This window comes from Microcaecilia unicolor, chromosome 5 (genome assembly GCF_901765095.1).
Source record: "Microcaecilia unicolor chromosome 5, aMicUni1.1, whole genome shotgun sequence".
NCBI lineage: Eukaryota > Metazoa > Chordata > Amphibia > Gymnophiona > Siphonopidae > Microcaecilia > Microcaecilia unicolor.
This window is the reverse complement of record NC_044035.1, coordinates 232,130,623-232,148,834: the sequence shown is the minus strand read 5'-3', so window position 1 is coordinate 232,148,834 and position 18,212 is coordinate 232,130,623. Positions and strand designations below refer to the sequence as shown.

General features: G+C 44.3%; 1 protein-coding gene across 6 annotated transcripts in view; it reads right to left on the bottom strand.

Annotated features, from left to right (window-relative positions):
• DCAF6 (DDB1 and CUL4 associated factor 6) overlaps positions 1-18,212 on the bottom strand; it is a 540,954-nt gene that overhangs the window by 362,666 nt on the left and 160,076 nt on the right. For all 6 annotated transcript variants that reach the window (XM_030203854.1, XM_030203855.1, XM_030203856.1 and 3 more), the window contains exons 6-7: positions 8,249-8,384; positions 4,898-5,112 (exon numbers count right to left, since the gene is read on the bottom strand). In XM_030203854.1, the coding sequence (XP_030059714.1) occupies positions 4,898-5,112; positions 8,249-8,384 (351 nt within the window). The remainder of the gene's footprint in view (positions 1-4,897; positions 5,113-8,248; positions 8,385-18,212) is intronic.

Here is an 18,212-nt window from a genome sequence, read left to right as displayed (position 1 = left end):
CTGCCGCATTGAGCCTGCCATGAGTGGGAAAAAGTGCGGGGTACAAATGTAATTTTTTAAAAAAATGGCCAGGGGTTTGAGTGATAAGGCAGGCTTTCCCCAATCATGGATGAGACAGTTCTTGTAATACGAACGCCCTGGTTTCTGAGTTGTTAAACACCATTGAGCAATAAGCCTGTTGGGGCAGACAGCCTGGAGTAGCATTTGCTCAATAGGATACAAGCTGATTAAGGTACAGAAATTTTAAGTATTCTGTACCTTAATCAGCTTGTCAACAGGCTTATCAGTATTAGTTAATACTGATGAGGAATTATTATAGTTTTAGTGAAGAACACTCTTTGCATAGTTCTTTCTGCAATACCTTTTTTGTTTTCTGTAGTCTGACCCCTGATGGTGCCATAGTGCGAAACACAAGACTGTGTCAGGTTTCAGCAGAAGAATGTAACTGATTTGTGAATTTAGAGTTTCTTGATGAACAAAGGAAGGAATGTGGAGAAATTTTGTATAATTGCTCACTGGAGATATACAGTGTACTGCTACTTGTGGAAATTAAGGAGCAAATGGAAGACAAGTGCAAAAGGGATAAGAAGAGTGATTGCAATAGAACAACAATAGGAATGATAGACAAAGTATAATGTGTTAATTTGGATGTATGGACATAAGTTCTAACATTAGGTAGTTTGTCTATGGACAGTTTGCAATTTGTTTCATATTTACCATGTAGCAGTCCCCCTCTTATTAATGTGCCATATATGAACCAATAAAATGTTCTTCATGCAAATTATTGTGTGATATTAATTTGGACATAGAAGCCGTTAGGGACTTGCAAGTTAAAAAAAAAAAGTAAATTATCATGTTCAATAGTTTCTCCATCTTCTTTATATTTAGTTTATTTTAATTGACACAAAGGGAAAGGGAATGGGACTTGATATACTGCCTTTCTGTGTTTTTTTACAACTACATTCAAAGCAGTTTACATAGTATATTACAGGTGCTTATTTGTACCTGGGGCAATGAAGGGTTAAGGGCATCTTTTACTAAGGCACACTCATGTTTTTGGTGCGCGCTAAACTTGTGGGCACGCTAAACGTTAGAGACGCCCATAGGAATGCATTGATGTCTCTAACATTTAGCGCACCCACAATTTTAGCGCGTGCCAAGAACGTGAGCCCTCTAAGTGACTTGCCCAGGGTCATAAGGAGCTGCAGCAGGAATCGAACCCAGGATCAAAGTCTGCTGCACTAACCACTAGGCTACTCCTCTACTCTTCCTGGAAAGAAAAAACAAGCGATTCATGTCTACCCGTTCCATTCCACTCGGTATTTTATAGATAACTAGTAAAAAAAGGCCCGTTTCTGACACAAATGGAACGGGCGCTAGCAAGGTTTTCCTTGGCTCCCCTGCAGCCACCCATGTCTAGCGACCCTCCTCTCCCCTTGCAGCCACCCATGTCCAGCGACCCTCCTCTCCCCCTGCACCCACTGCAGCCACCCATGTCCAGCGAACCACCTCTCTCCCCTGCCCCCCCTCCAGCCATCCATGTCCAGCAACCCTCCTCTCTCCCCTGTCCCCCTGTAGCCACCCATGTCCAGCGACCCCCTTCTCTCCCCTGCCCTCCCTCCAGCCACCCATGTCCAGAGACCCTCCTCTCTCCCCTGCCCCACCTCCAGCCACCCATGTCCAGCGACCCTCCTCTGGACATGGATCAGCTGTGAGGCATGTTCCCCCCCCCCCCAGGTTCTGAAGTTGACATCATAATGGCTACGGTGATGTCAGCCTGATCTACGGAGCCTAGCAGACCAACTCGGAATGAGCCACGGTCCCAGGCAAGTCAGAACGTTGGAGGTGAGAATTATTATATAGGAAGTGTTAATGGCTGAGTTAAGAACATAAGCGTTGCCATACTGAGACAGACTGAAGTTCCATCAAGCCCAGTATTCCATTTCCAACAACGGTCAATCCAGGTCACAAGTACCTGGCAACATCCCAAAACAGAACAATACATTTTATGCTGCTTATCCTAGAAATAAGCAATGGATTTTCCCAAATCCATCTTAATAATCGCTTATGGACTTTTCTTTTAGGAAATTATCAAAACCTTTTAAAAACCCTGATAAGCTATCTGCTTTCAGCACATTCACTGGCAACAAATTCCAGAGTTTAATCACACGATGAGTGAAGAAAGTTTCCCCGGTTTGTTTAAATTTACTACTTAGTAGCTTCATTGCATGCCTCCTTGTCCTAGTATTCCTGAAAAGAGTAAACAAGCAATTTATGTCTACCCGCTTCATTCCACTGTTTTTTTATAGACCTCTATCAGTCTCTGTTTCAAGTTGAAGAGCCCTAGCCGCTTTAGCCTTTCCTTATAAGAAAGTCATCCCCATCCCCTTTATAATTTTCATCACCCTTCTCTGTACCTTTTCTAATTCCACTATATGTTTTTTGAAATGCGGTGATCAGAATTGCACACAGTATTTGGGGTGCGGGCACACCATAGTGCGATACAAAGGCATTATACTGTTTTTATGTTTGTTTTCCATTCCTTTCCTAACATTCTATTTGCTTTCTTAGCTGCTGCTGCACTCTGAACAGAGGGTTTCAAGGTATCATCAATGATGACACCTAGATCCTTTTCCTGGGCGGTGACTCCTAATGCGGAACCTTGCATCATGTAGTTATAGTTTGGGTTCCTCTTTCCCACATGCATCACTTTTCACTTGCTCATATTAAACGTCATCTGCCATTTGGATGCCCAGTCTCCCAATCTCATAAGGTCCTCTTGCAATTTTTCACAATCTTCTTGTGATTTAACAACTTTGAATAAATTTATGTCATCAGCAAATTTAGTTACCTCACTAGTTATTCTCATCTATATTATATATAACATGTATTACCACACTAAATATGTTGCTTGAAATTGCACTTAGCATACTTTTACAAGCTGTTTAAAGAATGACACACTATTTGACAGTATAGAGGTAACCTGATTGTTCTTAGAAAGGAAACTGCTTTAAAAGTGATGCACAGTCGTATTACATGTATCGCAGGTTAAGTTTTAGATCTCCTATTTCCGCTGCAATTATACTTGAACATCCTCTTAGTTTATGCATGCCAATAAAGCACAGTAAGTATCTGCTTTTTTTTTTTTTTTTTTAGAGATATCAGCTAGAACTGCGTTCTCCTTTTTTGTTATTTTCTATGATGATGTTTCCTGTACTAGTGGAGTTTACATATTACATATTTTTATTAACCCTTCTTTTTAGTCTGTTTCCTATGGATACTTTGTCTGCACAGTGCAACTTTTATGCAATGTACTGTGTCTGTTTTGGTTATTTAGATTGTCTTAATACAAGCATTGTTTTTTCTGTTCATATATTTTTCGTAGTCATATCATTTGCACAGTGAGGCTCTCATTTTACAGAGTCTTGTAACAAATGTTTATTTCTCGCAATGACTTGGTTTGCATAGTGAGGTTCTTCAGCATACATTTATGCTGCTTAAGTCTTAAAAGAACACATTTCTTTTTAGTTGAAGTACCAGCAGCGGTGTCGTTGCAAAAATTATCCCCCTGGGGAACCATTATCCACATGCTTATTCACCCCTTCAAAGAAATGTAGTAGATTGGTGAAACAAGATTTGAAATATTGCAGTGTATACAAAGGGTGCAGTTTTCTTCTAAGAAAAATTTGCCTAGCAATCTAAAATAAACAGGAGAGCAATTTCCAGAAGTTATTTACAAGGACAAACGGGTCATTTGAAAATTGCCTACCTTGCATGCAAGTAAAAGTGTGTATGCTGTACCTAACTGCGTTGGGGGTAAATTCTAAGTTGCGCCTAAAAATCAACGCTATAAATCAAATGAATTTAGCTGGATTCTATAAAGAGTATGCGTCGTGCTTATCACTAAGCTGCACCTAACAGTACACGGCTGCAATTAGGCCTGCTATAAGCAGGCTTAAGTACTGGCACCTAAGTTGGGCGCACTTAGGCATGATTCTGTATCAGCGCGCATAGAAACAGAGAACGCCCCCGGGAAAGCCCCTCAACATGCCCCCACACTGTTACACGCAATAGGATTTAGGAACATTCTATTTTAGAATCAGATATGCGTATAAATGCTAATTATTGCCAATTAGTGTTGATAATTGGTTAATTGCCAATTATCGACACTGACTGGCTTGTTCAATTAAGTTGTGTGCACAATTTGGCCAGGCAGTCAATTAGCACACATTAATGTGCCATATATAGAATTTGGGGGATTGAGTATAAAGGATCCAAAGGATGGGATTAAAGTGAAAATTGCAACAACACACATAGAACTGTTTTTACAAAACTACTTTTTCTGATTATAACAATGTGCAAACCCACAGAAAAAGTAGGTGCAAATTTGAGTGCTTTTTCCTTAGGAAAAATATTCAAACTGAAAAATGTGCATATTTTCACTTTGAAAACTGGTATGAAGTCAGTGGGAAAAGTAAAGATCTTGCAGCAATGCAAATTATTTAAAAACTGCCTTCAAAACTATGTTCCTCAAGTCAGACATTCGTACAATTGCCATAGTTTTATTCTTTTTTTGGCCTAAGACAGTGGTTCCCAAACCTGCTCCTGGAGGCATCCCAGCCAGTCAGGTTTTCAGAATATCCAGAATGAATATTCATGGAAGAGATCTGCATGCAGTGAACGCTGCGCATGCAAATATTTATTCTGGATATCCTGAAAACCTGACTGCCTGGAATGCCTCCAGGATCAGGTTTGGGAATCACTGGCTTAAGAGTTTACCAAATCTTCAAGTACTGTAACAAAAGGACCTCAAAGTCCCACTGTACCTAGTACAAATTAACGTTCCCAATATTTGTACAATGCTGCACAATTATAAATGTCACAGGGAGCATCTCACCTCCTCTGCCTTCCCTTCAGCAGAAGGCTGCTTCAGCTCTCGTGCTTGGTCATCTTTAGGGTCAAAGAGGTAGATGTAATCTGAGGAGTAGCTAACGAGGACCTCCTGACCATCCTCACTGTAGCACAGAGACGTCACACGACAGGATTTGTTAGTAAGATGGGGAGGAACAAAACGAACACACATTCCAGTCGTCCCTCGACCTGCATAATTACCTAATAGACATAAAAATGTAAGTCTTACAAATTCTGGACAATGGTATTTCCTTCATGTTTGATTGTCATTTAGAGGTCCGTTTACCAAGCTTTTCTCTGTTTTGTGTCTATGGAAAAATAACTAACAGAATCCTGAATATAATACAAATTAATACCATTTCAAATTTTGCTGTTATTAGTGAAATCCTTTTTTAGGGCTTTACAGAAATATCTACCTTTTATTTAGCTTTTACATTTTTTCTTGTAAGTTTTCAATTGTTTTTCATTCTAATCCAGTTCTAATCAGCAATTATTATACATGAACACCAGTAATTTCTTTTTCACATCGCTGTCAAAGACAGCACTGGCATCCCATGGCCATAAGCACAAGTTTCTAGAAAACTGAGGCTGCTCTACTGCTATCCGTTAAAACTTACAATTAGTAAATACTATGTACCAGATTAGCAGCATACATCATTCACCTTACTATGTGGATATGAATTACCCTTTCTTTAGTGTATACTGTATTTGCAGCTACTACATAGAACAGCCACACTAAGGGCCTGAAGAACATAAGTAGCTCCCCCAAGCTCAGGCTGACTATCTGTCGCAAAAAATACAGGGGCCGATATTCAGACAGCAGGAGTTAGACCAGCTAACCAGCAGTCAGCGCCAAACCCAGATAACCAATCCCGGGCCATATTCGGTGACAGGAATTGAATATCCGGTTTAGTTTTTGCCTGTCTGAAGATACAGTAACTTAGCCCAGTTATCTTCAAATCGGCCAAATATGGCTGCTAAACCCGGTTTAAAAAATGGCAGATAGCCGGTAATATCGCTTGATACAACCAACTATCTGCTATCCGCTAACCGGGAATATTCAGCTGGCGATAGCCAGTTATCCTCCGCTGAATATCATCAGAAAGACGCTTAAGCACTATTTAACGGGTCAGCAGACATTCTGGCCGGTTAAATACTGCTAAATAATGGGCAAGCAGCTCTCAGCTCAACTCACCTCCTTAGGAGAAAGACCACTTAGTACTCATCTCAGACATCCCATTTGGCAACAAATACTACCAACTAAGGCCCTCATGATCAAAAGCAAATGCCGGCGCTAGCGGCTGTTAGCGCCATACTAGCGCCGGCATTTACTACCGCCCCATGATTAGAGCCCTCGAGCGCGCTTTGCGCAAGTAGCATGCAAATGCATGCTAAACAGGGCTCAGCACATTCATCCTCAATGATCAGTGACCAGCGCACCAAAGATTGGGTCACTGGTCGCGGCAAACCCTATGCCAGCTCCGAGCTGGTGTTAGGGTTTGCCGATCATTGGGGAGGAATGGTGAGCCCTGTCCGGCATGCAGTTGCAATTCCCCCCCAAAGCAAACCTGCCAGGCTGCCAACAGGGGGCTAGAGGTCCGGCGGACCTCCGGTCCCCTCCCCCCCCCCCCCAGGTTCAGGGAGGCCTGGAGATCCGGTGGGTCTCCAGCCCCCCAAACCCCCAGAAAATGTCAAGTGGCCACCGGCCAAACCCTCTTCCACCCTCCCACCCAGCAAGCGATGCGCTGGGTGAGGCTACAGACCATGTAAGAGAATCGCTCCCTTACATGGTCTGTAGCCCCGCCCAGCGCATCCCAGGATACAATGGGCGGGGCCATTTTGCAGCGGCGTCAACAGAAGGAAGAGGAGGGAGGCAGGCTGCGTCCCTCCTCCAACTAAAGGTAGGGGGGCTGGGAGGGGGGTTGTCCTTACTACTACTTATCCTCACGTTGGACCACCAGGGATCGGTCAGACAACGCTGGGGGGGGGGGGGGAGTTGGGGTGGGTGGGAGAGGGTTTGGCCAGCGGCCACTTGATATTTTCTTGGGTTTGGGGGGGGCTGGAGACCCACCGGATCTCCAGGCCTCCCTGAACCTGGGGGTGGGGGGGGATCATTAGGGGGACCGGAGGTCTGCCTGACCTCCAGTTCCCGTTGCTCGGGGCAGGAGTAGACAGGGCCTGGTGGTCCCATGGACCTCCAGCCCTGTTGATCATGAGGGTTTGACAGGTTTGGGCTTTTGACAGCCCCGACCTGTCAAACAAGTGCAGGAGGATTGTGCTGAGCGCATGCTCGGCACAATTTGCCCGCACTTCTACCCCATGATCAGAGATAATTGCGCTGCTTAAATTTGCACGCATTATCTCTGATCATCGGTGCGGTAAAGCCCCGCGCTGTTCCAGTGCTATTTTTAGAGCGCTGTTTGGAACAGCACGGGGCTTTTGATTATGAGGGTGTAAATATCAGGCTGGCCCTCCTGGGGGTTTTCAATTTTACCTCATTCAGACTTTAAATGTATTAAATTACTTAAATTTTCTTTTCTTATCCTCCTTAGCAAGTACTATTCCCCTTTTTCCAGTTAATGATTAAGTAGCACTATCAGTGCACAAAATAACATGGACTCTGAAGTGATCATCTAAATTTCAAGTATGAAGAGGTTAAGCGACTTCTTCAACATCACATTCTAACAAGTTGTTCTAGGTTTGCAGCTCTAAGCAGTAACTAGTGCATGTTGCATCTTTAATTAGTACACATTGATATGAACTGCTACTATTCTCCAGAATACAAAAACGTAGCTTATAAAAACTGAAGGACTAACGTCAGGCCATAATGAAGCAAAAGAAAGTGGTCTGTTAGTACAGGCAACAAGGATAATGAACAAAAGTGGGGCAAACTGCCCTAATTTTAGGAAGTATATCTTACAGTACTGCACAAAATTTGATTGAGTTTCCACCACTCATTAAACTTTGCAGAGAGTAATTTAAGGTCCTGTATTACCAAGGAGATCTTGAGGAGTTCTGAGCATAGCTGTACTTTGCAATCAAAATTGGCAGAGCCAGACTGATAAGCGTTATAGTAGCAATGCTTCATACTTGAATATATAACTGTAATATTCTGAGAGCATAAAATGTTGTCTGGAGAGTATTAAATAAGAATTAATAAAATAGATTCCTCTTTCTCCAATCACCCATTCTCTCATCTTGAATCACTGGTGACCCAAGATTTGCATCCATGGTTTTTAAATGACTAGAACCCTCTCCCTGCTACAAACACACTAGAGTTTTCACTGCAGCTCACCTTGTATTCTATATACAATCCTTCCCATTTTGGATTTCATACCTGTAGCTCTTGTGCCCAGCATTCGTCGGTCGTAAATTCTCACCGAGCTATCAGAGCACCCAACAGCAAGGTAATAAGGGATGGAAGGGCAGATGGCTACCGAGGTAGCGGCACGTCGACAGTTAATTAAAATATCCTGAAAGAAAAAATATTGTACTTGCTGGATAATGTGTTAAAACTCTGTTGAAACCCTGACACAGTAATTCTTTCCTTCTTACTAGAAAAATCTTTTAAGAGTACATCAGCTTGGAATAATTTCAATATCCTAAACATGAAGAGTTGTGATTTCTACCAGTTAACAGTTACATGTAAAGAAAATAACTTGAGAGGAAATGTGTTTTGGGTTTTAGAACACTGTATTTATTTGGTAGACTACCTTTATTAATATATTGATCCCTATGTGACTTACATAGACTGTACACCTTGGAGGTGACCTCTTTGGGGTTACTATTTTTTTTTTTTTAGATGATGGTTTTTAGACTAGATTTGATTTTGTTTTAATTTTGTTAAGTATGAATGCAATTAACTTTCCTATTGTTAAATGGCATTCCTTTTTTTATTCTACTTTTTAATCAATTGTAAACCACTCCAACTTGCACATTAGATGGAGCGGTTTATCAAACACCAAGAAACAAACATAGTGCTGCTTCAGGATGCACTGTTAGGTGTCAGGTGCCATCATTTTGGAAAATGGCGGCACCAGAAGCAGGAGATAGTGAGCATCGCTCCTGCCTTGCAACATTCAGAAGTGGGTAGGGAGGGTCCGGGGTGGGGGAGAGAGGGGTCCTCTCTAGACCACCAGGGATATTTGGGTGCTAGAGGGGGGAAGGGGGTCAGGTCCACTTGATTACCAGAGATTAATTTTTTGCGTTGTAGGGGAATGGGCCCATGAAGTCCATGAGAGGGGAAAGTGTCCACTAGACCAAGGCTTTGACAAATCCCAGGCAACAGGTCGCCATGAGGCCTAGAAACTGCACTCTGGCGCCTGAAATGTCTTGCCCCCAAATTTGTATTTATTTATTTTAGTGCAACCACAGAAAACGTTTACCACTTGTCCAGTGCAGTTCAGCTCACTGTAAGCTTGAACCGTGTGGTGCAGTAAGTTCAGTACTCTTGTGGTTTCAAGTCTTGCTGAACCACTTCAGGCAAGTAGAAAATGTACTGTTTTCTCTGCAGCTAGCAAGATGAAGGAAATCGGTGGCAAAATCTGAGAGAGACTAGATGAGGACTCTGGGGGATGGGGGCTATGAGAGAGACAGAGAATGGGTAAAGGCTGGAGGAGGGGTTTATGAGAGAGAGAGAGACTGGGTGAACTAAGACTGGTGGGGGGTTTGAGACAGAGAGTAAGACTGGCTGAAGGCTGGGGGGTTTAAGAGATAGATAGGTGGGGACCCATGCCATGATGTTATGTGAAACAGAGGCCATTACCTCTTTGCTTCATCTTTCATGTGGGTAATATCAAACCACTGACATGTTTCTGGAAGGGAAACTTCTGGTTGTTGGCTGTGATGTGCAGTAGTACCTTAAGGGACTGATTTACTAAACTTTCAGTCACAGAATGAGAAAAGAGCCTTAGTAAATCGGTTCCTAAATTACAGAGGGGATTCTGTCTCCCCACACACACACTCAAATTTCACTGTGAACAACATGGGCATGGGGTGGAAGGGAAACAAAATGAAAGAGGATTTTGTTTCTGGCTCCTAAGTTTAGGGGCTGGATCCTAGATTCTGCAAAAATTTGTCAAGGCCTGCACTAGACTACCAGGAATTTATCTTTCAGTGTTGGGGGAGGGGATAAAATCAGGTCCACTGGACCACCAAGGATTTTTGGGTGTTGGGGGGAGATGAGGCACATACTGGCAGGCTAGTTTTTTTTTTTCCTAATGTTTCCTTTCCTGTCAATGCACGAGTCAACACCAGCTCATGAACTGACAGTAGAGGAGATATTTCACTCTGGAGGCAGGAAACAGCTATGTTATTGCACTTTTTTTTTTAAAAATCTGACAGTGCACACTTGTTAATACTTGTGCATACTATTCGCTTATAGCATTGGGAAACAAAAATGTTGTTAGGCTTGTGTTAGCAAGCTATGCACTAAGTGTCAGTGCATGGCTCAAAAGGAAACTTACTGCATTAACCCCTAAGCTTGGAATGTATGCCTTTTGGGACAAGTTGTTCTGGAGATAGCCCAACATTGCTTGGTGTTTCAGAAAGTTTTAATGCTTGAGGATTTTAATCTCCATCTTGAAGATCCTACTGATGAACAAGCAATTTTTTAAAGATTTATATGCCTAATCTGGGTTTAATGCAGACTAATAATTCCCCTACTTTTTCAGGGTGACATGTGCTGGATATACTTTTTACCACAGATGATGACTGAGGTAGAGGTGAGGTGAAGGACTGTGTTTCTTCTCCTTTGATATGGTCTCATCATTTTAAATTGGATTTTATGTTACTTTTATATAATAATTTTAGAAACAAGTGAAAAAAAGTATTTGGTAAATGGCTGAGAGAAAAGACCGATATAGACTTTTGTGAATTTCACTACTAGTTTATTATCTCACTTCCCCCGCCACCACCACCACTTCTACCTTTCCCCAAGAGACTGTCAATTGGAATGCTTTTATGTTTCACATATATATTCTAATACATGTCATCGTTTCCTCATTTATAATCTGAACAAGAAGGTATTACCTTTGAAAGCTAATCAAAAAATGTAGTCCAATAAAAAAGATAACACCTTGTTTTAATTTTTTTTCTAACCTTGTTTTAATTTTTTTTCTTTTTATTTCTATTTATTAAAAGCGGACTAATATGACTACCACACCATTTTTCAAAATCTTGAAAGTATGGACATAGACAGTATGGTGCAATACTAGAATCAGCAACTATTACGTATTATGGATTCCACTGCTCCAAATTAAGTAGTCAAAAGGACAAGCAGTTAATTCCCCATGGTAAATAGATGATTTAAGTATGAATGCTGGAAACCTTAAAAGACCTGAATGGATCCATTCAGGTCTTTTACAGGATAAATTAAAATAGAGAGAGAATGATTAACTGTATAAATATGGTATTTTAAATGTCAAAAAGGTATTTTATGTAAAGAAGATACATCAAGGGGGGATGAGATTTGGCATTTATTTAAATTAGTAAATAGCTTATTTAAAATTAATAATGCTGGTGTTCAAAATGGTCCTTTATGCATTAGCTGATTACTTTAAGGGGAAGAATGGGTAAGAAGCATAGAGAGTATGAGAAAAAAGTAAGGAACCAATCCAATTCCAACTCAGGGATAAAACAAATATTTTATTAGTCAGACTCGACGCAGATCTGCGTTTTGGCACAGAGACGCCTGCCTCAGGAGTTAGCAGATCTATACAGAGTAATATGAATATCTAAATGCGAAATCTCCTACACACAATGTACAAAATGCATGCATAACAAAGCTATTGGTAATGTAAATACCAACAAGATAAACACTGTCATTTTGTTGTGATTAATACTCTGGCTCATTTGCTATACGCAACCGCCTACGATTCAGTTTGAGCGGTATATAAAACTTTAATAAACATAGAAATTTGTTTTATCCCCGAGTTGGAATTAGATTGGTCCTCCCCTATTGTTTTCTCTTGACTTGGGTAATACCATAGGGGACTCTTCTTCTTTTTGGAATAGAGGGCATATTTAGGCTGATAGAGTAGACAGGTTAGTTTTTTTGTGATCAAGAATTAAAAAGGAACAAAAAGAAAGCAGCCAAAAGAACCAGCCAATGCCTGAAAAGTCAACTGAAGTTTATGTTTAAATCATTTTTATTAAGATAAACCAACAATCTAGCAAATACATGGTCCTACAGAACAAAGGCGTTTTACATATAATACAAATATGAACACAGAACCTCCCACCCCATCCAAATGTTGAATGGCTAGAACAGTGATTCAATAGCTGACTATGGGCCACTGGAGATAAGGTGGAACAAAACCTTTCCCAAAAATGTTGGAAAAGGAGACCTGGTGGAGATGCTATGCCCTGTATAGCCATCTGTTCTATCCGCAAAAGAACTATCATTTGAGACTTCCAAGCTTGTAAGGTTGGCTTGTCAGATGACAGCCACACTAATAAGATAGCTTATTGTGGATATCCTGAAAAGCTTAATAGCACGGTGGTACTTCAGGACCGACTTGGGGAAGACTGTTCTAGGCAGTACGAGCTCATGCGATAACCATGAACTGTTAGTGCACGGTAATGTAGCTGCACTAACCAATTAGCACAGAACACACCTACTCTCCACCCCCAGACCCACCCCTAGCACTAATAAATAAAAACTATTATTTAGCGCGTGGGTAGCACATCCACATACAAAAACTACTGCAGGATGCCTGAGAATGCCCCGCGGTAATTTTGTAACCTGTGGTAAGCACACATTAATGCATATCGCTGCATAGTAAAAGGGCCCCTATATCTATTGTAATATACTTTATCTCAGTTTAAATAAAAGAACTGTGTCTAGGCTTCAACAATTCAAGGATTCATAGTTTATTTCTAACTTGATATACTTACCCATTGACAGTGTAGTGCCATCTGAGTGGTTTACAATCAATTTTAAAATCAGTATAAAATAACAAAGGAAATTACATCATCATTAAAAAAAAGCAAAGATACATACCTGGAGCAGGTATTCTCCGAGGACAGCAGGCAGATTGTTCTCACATGTGGGTTGACATCTGCGTCGGCCAGGGAATTGGTAATTTTGCAAGCAAAAAATTTAAAAAGTTTGACAGAGCCTTCTGGCGAGCGAACCGCGCATGCGCGGACAACTTCCCGCCCATCATACGAGCGTTCCCGCTCAGTTTAATCAAAAAGCAAATAAACAAATAACTCTAAAGGGGAGGTGGGCGGGTTTGTGAGAACAATCAGCCTGCTGTCCTCGGAGAATACCTGCTACAGGTATGTATCTTCGCTTTCTCCGAGGACAAGCAGGCTGCTTGTTCTCACATGTGGGGTATCCCTAGCAACCAGGCTCACTCAAAATAATGAACACTGGTCAATTGAGCCTCGCAACGGCGAGGACGTAACATAGATTGACCTGAAACCATAAACAACTAACTGAGAGTGCAGCCTGGAACAGAACAAAAATGGGCCTAGAGGGGTGGAGTTGGATTCTAAACCCCGAACAGATTCTGCAGCACCGACTGCCCAGACTGACTGTCGCGTCGGGTATCCTGCTGGAGGCAGTAGTGAGATGTGAATGTGTGGACTGATGACCACATTGCAGCCTTGAAAATCTCCTCAATGGAGGCTAAGTGAGCCACCGACGCAGCCATGGCTCTTACATTGTAAGCCGTGACATGGCCCTCCAGAATCAGCCCAGCTTGGGCGTAAGTGAAGGATATGCAATCTGCTAGCCAATTGGAGATTGTGCATTTTCCAGTGGCGACTCCCCTCTTGTTGGGATCAAAAGAAACAAACTGAGCGGTCTAAAGGGATTTGTCCGCTCCACTTAAAAGGCCAACGCTCTCTTGCAGTCCAAGTTGTGCAAACTGCTTTCGCCAGGACAGGTATTGGGACAGGGAAAAATGTTGGCAAGACAACTGACTGGTTCAAATGGAACTCCGACACCACCTTTGGCAGGAACTTAGGGTGCGTGCGGAGGACTACTCTGTTGTGATGAAACTTGATATAAGGTGCAGGCACTACCAAGGCCTGAAGCTCACTGACTCTATGAGCTGAAGTAACAGCCACCGAGAAAACGACCTTCCGGGTCAAGTACTTCAGATGGCAGGAATTCAGTGGCTCAAAAGGAGCTTTCAACAGCTGGGTGAGAATGACGTTGAGATCCCATGACACTGGTGGAGGTTTGACAGGGGGCTTTGACAAAAGCAAACCTCTCAGGAAGCGAACAACTAAAGGCTGTCCAGAGATAGACCTACCCTCTACACAGCGGTGATAAGCAATAATCGCACTGAGGTGAACTCTTACGGAGTTGGTCTTGAGACCAGACTCTGACAAGTGTAGAAGGTATTCAAGTAGGGTCTGTGTAGAACAAGAAAGAGGATCTAGGGCCTTGCTGTCATACCAGACGGCAAACCTCCTCCATTTAAAAGAGTAACACCTCTTTGTGAAATCTTTCCTAGAAGCAAGCAAGACTCGGGAGACACTCTCTGAAAGACCCAAGAATGCGAATTCTAAGCTATCAACATCCAGGCTGTGAGAGCCAGAGACTGGAAGTTGGGATGTAGAAGCGACCCCTCGTTCTGAGTGATGAGGGTTGGAAAACAGTCCAATCTCCACGGTTCTTCGGAGGACAACTCCAGAAGAAGAGGGAACCAGATCTGACACAGCCAGAAGGGTGCAATCAGGATCATGGTTCCGCAGTCTCGCTTGAGCTTCAGCAAAGTCTTCCCTACTAGAGGTATGGGAGGATACACATTAGGAAAGGCCTGTCCCCCAATGTAGGAGAAAGGCATCAGATGCTAGTCTGTCGTGGGTCTGGAGCCTGGAACAGAACTGAGGAACTTTGCGATTGATCTGAGTGGCAAAAATATCCACTGAGGGGGTGCCCCACGCTCGGAAGATCTTGCGGACTACACCCATGTTCAGTGACCACTCGTGAGGTTGCATTATCCTGCTCAGCCTGTCGGCCAGACTGTTGTTTACGCCTGCCAGATAAGTAGCTTGGCGAAACATGCCATGACGGCGTGCCCAAAGCCACATCTGGACGGCTTCCTGACACAGAGGGTGAGATCCGGTGCCCCCCTGCTTGTTGGTATAGTACATGGCAACCTGATTGTCTGTCTGAATTAAGATTACTTGGTTAGACAGCCGATCTCTGAAAGCCTTTAGAGCGTTCCAGATTGCTCTTAATTCCAGGAGGTTGATCCGAAGACCTTTTTCCTGAAAGGACCAGGCTCCCTGAGTGTGGAGCCCATCTACATGAGCTCCCCACCCCAGGAGAGATGCATCCGTCGTCAGCACTTTCTCTGGCTGAAGAATTTGGAATGGTCACCCCATGGTCAAATTGGATCGAATCGTTCATCACTGAAGAGAATTCCGAAAGCTGGTGGACAGTTGGACTACATCCTCTAGATCCCCCGCAGCTTGAAACCACTGGGAAGCTAGGGTCCATTGAGCTGATCTCGTATGTAGACGTGCCATTGGTGTTACATGAACTGTGGAGGCCATGTGCCCCAGAAGTCTCAACATCTGCCGAGCTGTGACCTGCTGAGACGCTCGAACCATGGACAACAGGGACAGAAGGTTGTCCGCCCTTGCCTTGGGAAGATAAGCTCAGGCTGTCTGAGTGTTCAACAGGGCTCCAATGAACTCCAATTTATGGACTAGGGTGAGATGGGATAATTTATGACAAACCCCAGTAGCTCTAGCACCCAAATAGTCATTTACATGGACTCCAGAGCATCCTCCTTCGAGGTGCTCTTCACCAGCCAATCGTCGAGATAAGGAAACACATGCACTCCCAGTCTGCGTAGCGACACTGCAACTACAGCTAGGCATTTGGCAAACACTCTGGGCGCAGACACCAGGCCAAAAGACAGTACACGGTACTGAAAGTGATGTGTTCTCAGCCGAAATCGAAGATACTTTCTGTGAGCTGGAAGTATCGAGAAGTGGGTATAAGCATCCTTTAAATCCAGACAGCAGAGCCAATCATTTTCCTGAATCATGGGAAGAAGGGTGCCCAGGGAAACCATCCTGAACTTTTCTCGGACTAGAAATTTGTTCAAGCCCTTTGGTCTAGGATGGGACACATCCCCCCTGTTTTGTTTTGCACAAGGAAGTACCTGGAATAGAATCCCAGCCCTTCTTCCCCTGGTGGAACGGGTTTGACTGCTTGGGCCTGTAAGAAGGGCGGATAGTTCCTCTGCAAGTACCTGTTGGTGCTGAGAACTGTAAGAATGAGCTCCCAGTGGACAATTTGGAGGTTTGGATTCCAGATTTGAGGGTGTAACCTGACCGGACTATTTGAAGAACCCACCGGTCGGAGGTTATGAGAGGCCACCTTTGGTGAAAAAATATCAACCTCCCCCCCAACTGGCAAGTTGTCCGGCGCAGACACTTTTACCAAAAAGGTTCTCCCCCCGGCAAGGAACATCCGCCATCTGCTGCTGGACCGAATGATCCAGGTCAGAGACACGCAGCCATGAAAGTCTGCGCATCACTATACCTTGGGCAGCGATCCTGGATGTTACACCAAAAGTGTCGAACGTACCCCTGGCCAGGAATTTTCGACACGACTTCTGCTGCCTGACCACCTGACAAAAAGGCTCAGCCTGCTCCAGAGGGAGTGCATCAACCAAGCTAGACAGTTGCCTCACCGAGTTCCGCAAGTGCATGCTTGTGAAGAGCTGGTATGTCTGGATTTTGGCAGCGAGCATAGCGGCCTGATACGCTCTCCTCCCAAAAGAGTCCAAGGTTCTAGATTCTCTGCCTGGGGGCGTCCCTAGTACTCTTGGCTCTTTTGAGAGCGGAGTCCACCACTATGGAATTTTGAGGTAGCTGAGACTTCATCAATCCAGGTTCCCCGTGGATCCGATATTGGGATTCAGTTCTTTTCGGGATCATAGGGTTAGATAGAGGGAACAACCAGTTTCGCATAAGGACTTCCTTCAGTACATTATGCAAAGGAGCCGTTGCAGCCTCTCTAGGTGGAGAAGGATAATCCAGGACCTCGAGCATCTCAGCCCTGGGCTTATCCTCAACCTCCATAGGGAAGGGAATAGCCGCAGCCATTTCCAGGACAAAGGAGGTAAAGGATAGACTCTCCAGTGGAGACAGTCTCCTTTCTGGTGGAGGAGAAGGTTCAGAAGGAATCCCATAGGATTCATCAGATGAAAAGTGCCTGGGATCCTCCTCTTCCTCCCACGAACGCTCATCTTCAGTATAAGACAAGACAACTCTCAGAGCAGTCCGAAACTGAGCCTGCCTCAACGCCGAGGAACGACGTCCTCGATGGCGGTGCCGAGAAGTCGATTCCCGCCTGGACTCCGGGTGAAGCTTCCTCCACCGACGTCGAAGGGGAGTCGGCCTGGGTAGCAGGCGGCATCGAGGTCGGGGACCTCACCATAGGCGAAAGGCTAGATACCGCTGCAGCAGACAGTATGGAATAGGGTTACCATATGGCTCCAGAAAAAGGAGGACGGATTGAGCCAGCCGGGTTTTACTTCCATTGCTTTCTATGGAAGTAATTGAGCCAGCTGGGTTTTACTTTCATTGCTTTCAATGGAAAGCAATGGAAGTAAAACCCGGCTGGCTCAATCCATCCTCCTTTTTCTGGAGCCATATGGTAACCCTAGTATGGAAGGCACAAGCCCCCCCCCCCCCGACACCGAAGCAGACTAGCGCAGTAACCCTTCCAGAAGCTTTGGAAGCAGGGCCCTGATGCGCTCGTCGAGAGCCGCTGTCGGACAAGGCAGTGGGGTCGGTAAAGGAGCCGGTGGCAGAATCTGCCGAGGTTCGGGAGCAGGTACTGGGCTGCTACACCGACACATCAGCACCTCCTCAATAGAGGGGGAGCAATCCTCTCGGCGCCAACGCTTCTTGGGTGCCAAATCCCTCGACGCCCCGGAGCTCCCAGCACTGTGTGTTGAAGGAGAATGATGACAGTGCTTCTTCGCCTTCGCTCGACGTCCATCATCGAGACTCCTCGGTACCGATGAGGAAGACGTGGAATCCTCACGTCTCCTCGGGGCCGAGTCCGACGAAGGTCGGTCCCGGGGGGCCTGCATAACAGGAGACCTCAAGAAAGGTGGAGACCCACTCGATGCCTCACTGCTCCCAGCACGAGTTGGTCATTCCGCAGCCATTGCCTTCGCTCCCGACGTCAATGCATCCCTCGATGTAGATGCCGCCAAGCTTGGTACCATTGGGCCTCTCGAGACACTTGAGTCCGTTTCTTCATGCGAAGCCACAGACTACAAGCGGCTGGGCTATGGTCGGGCCCAAGGCAC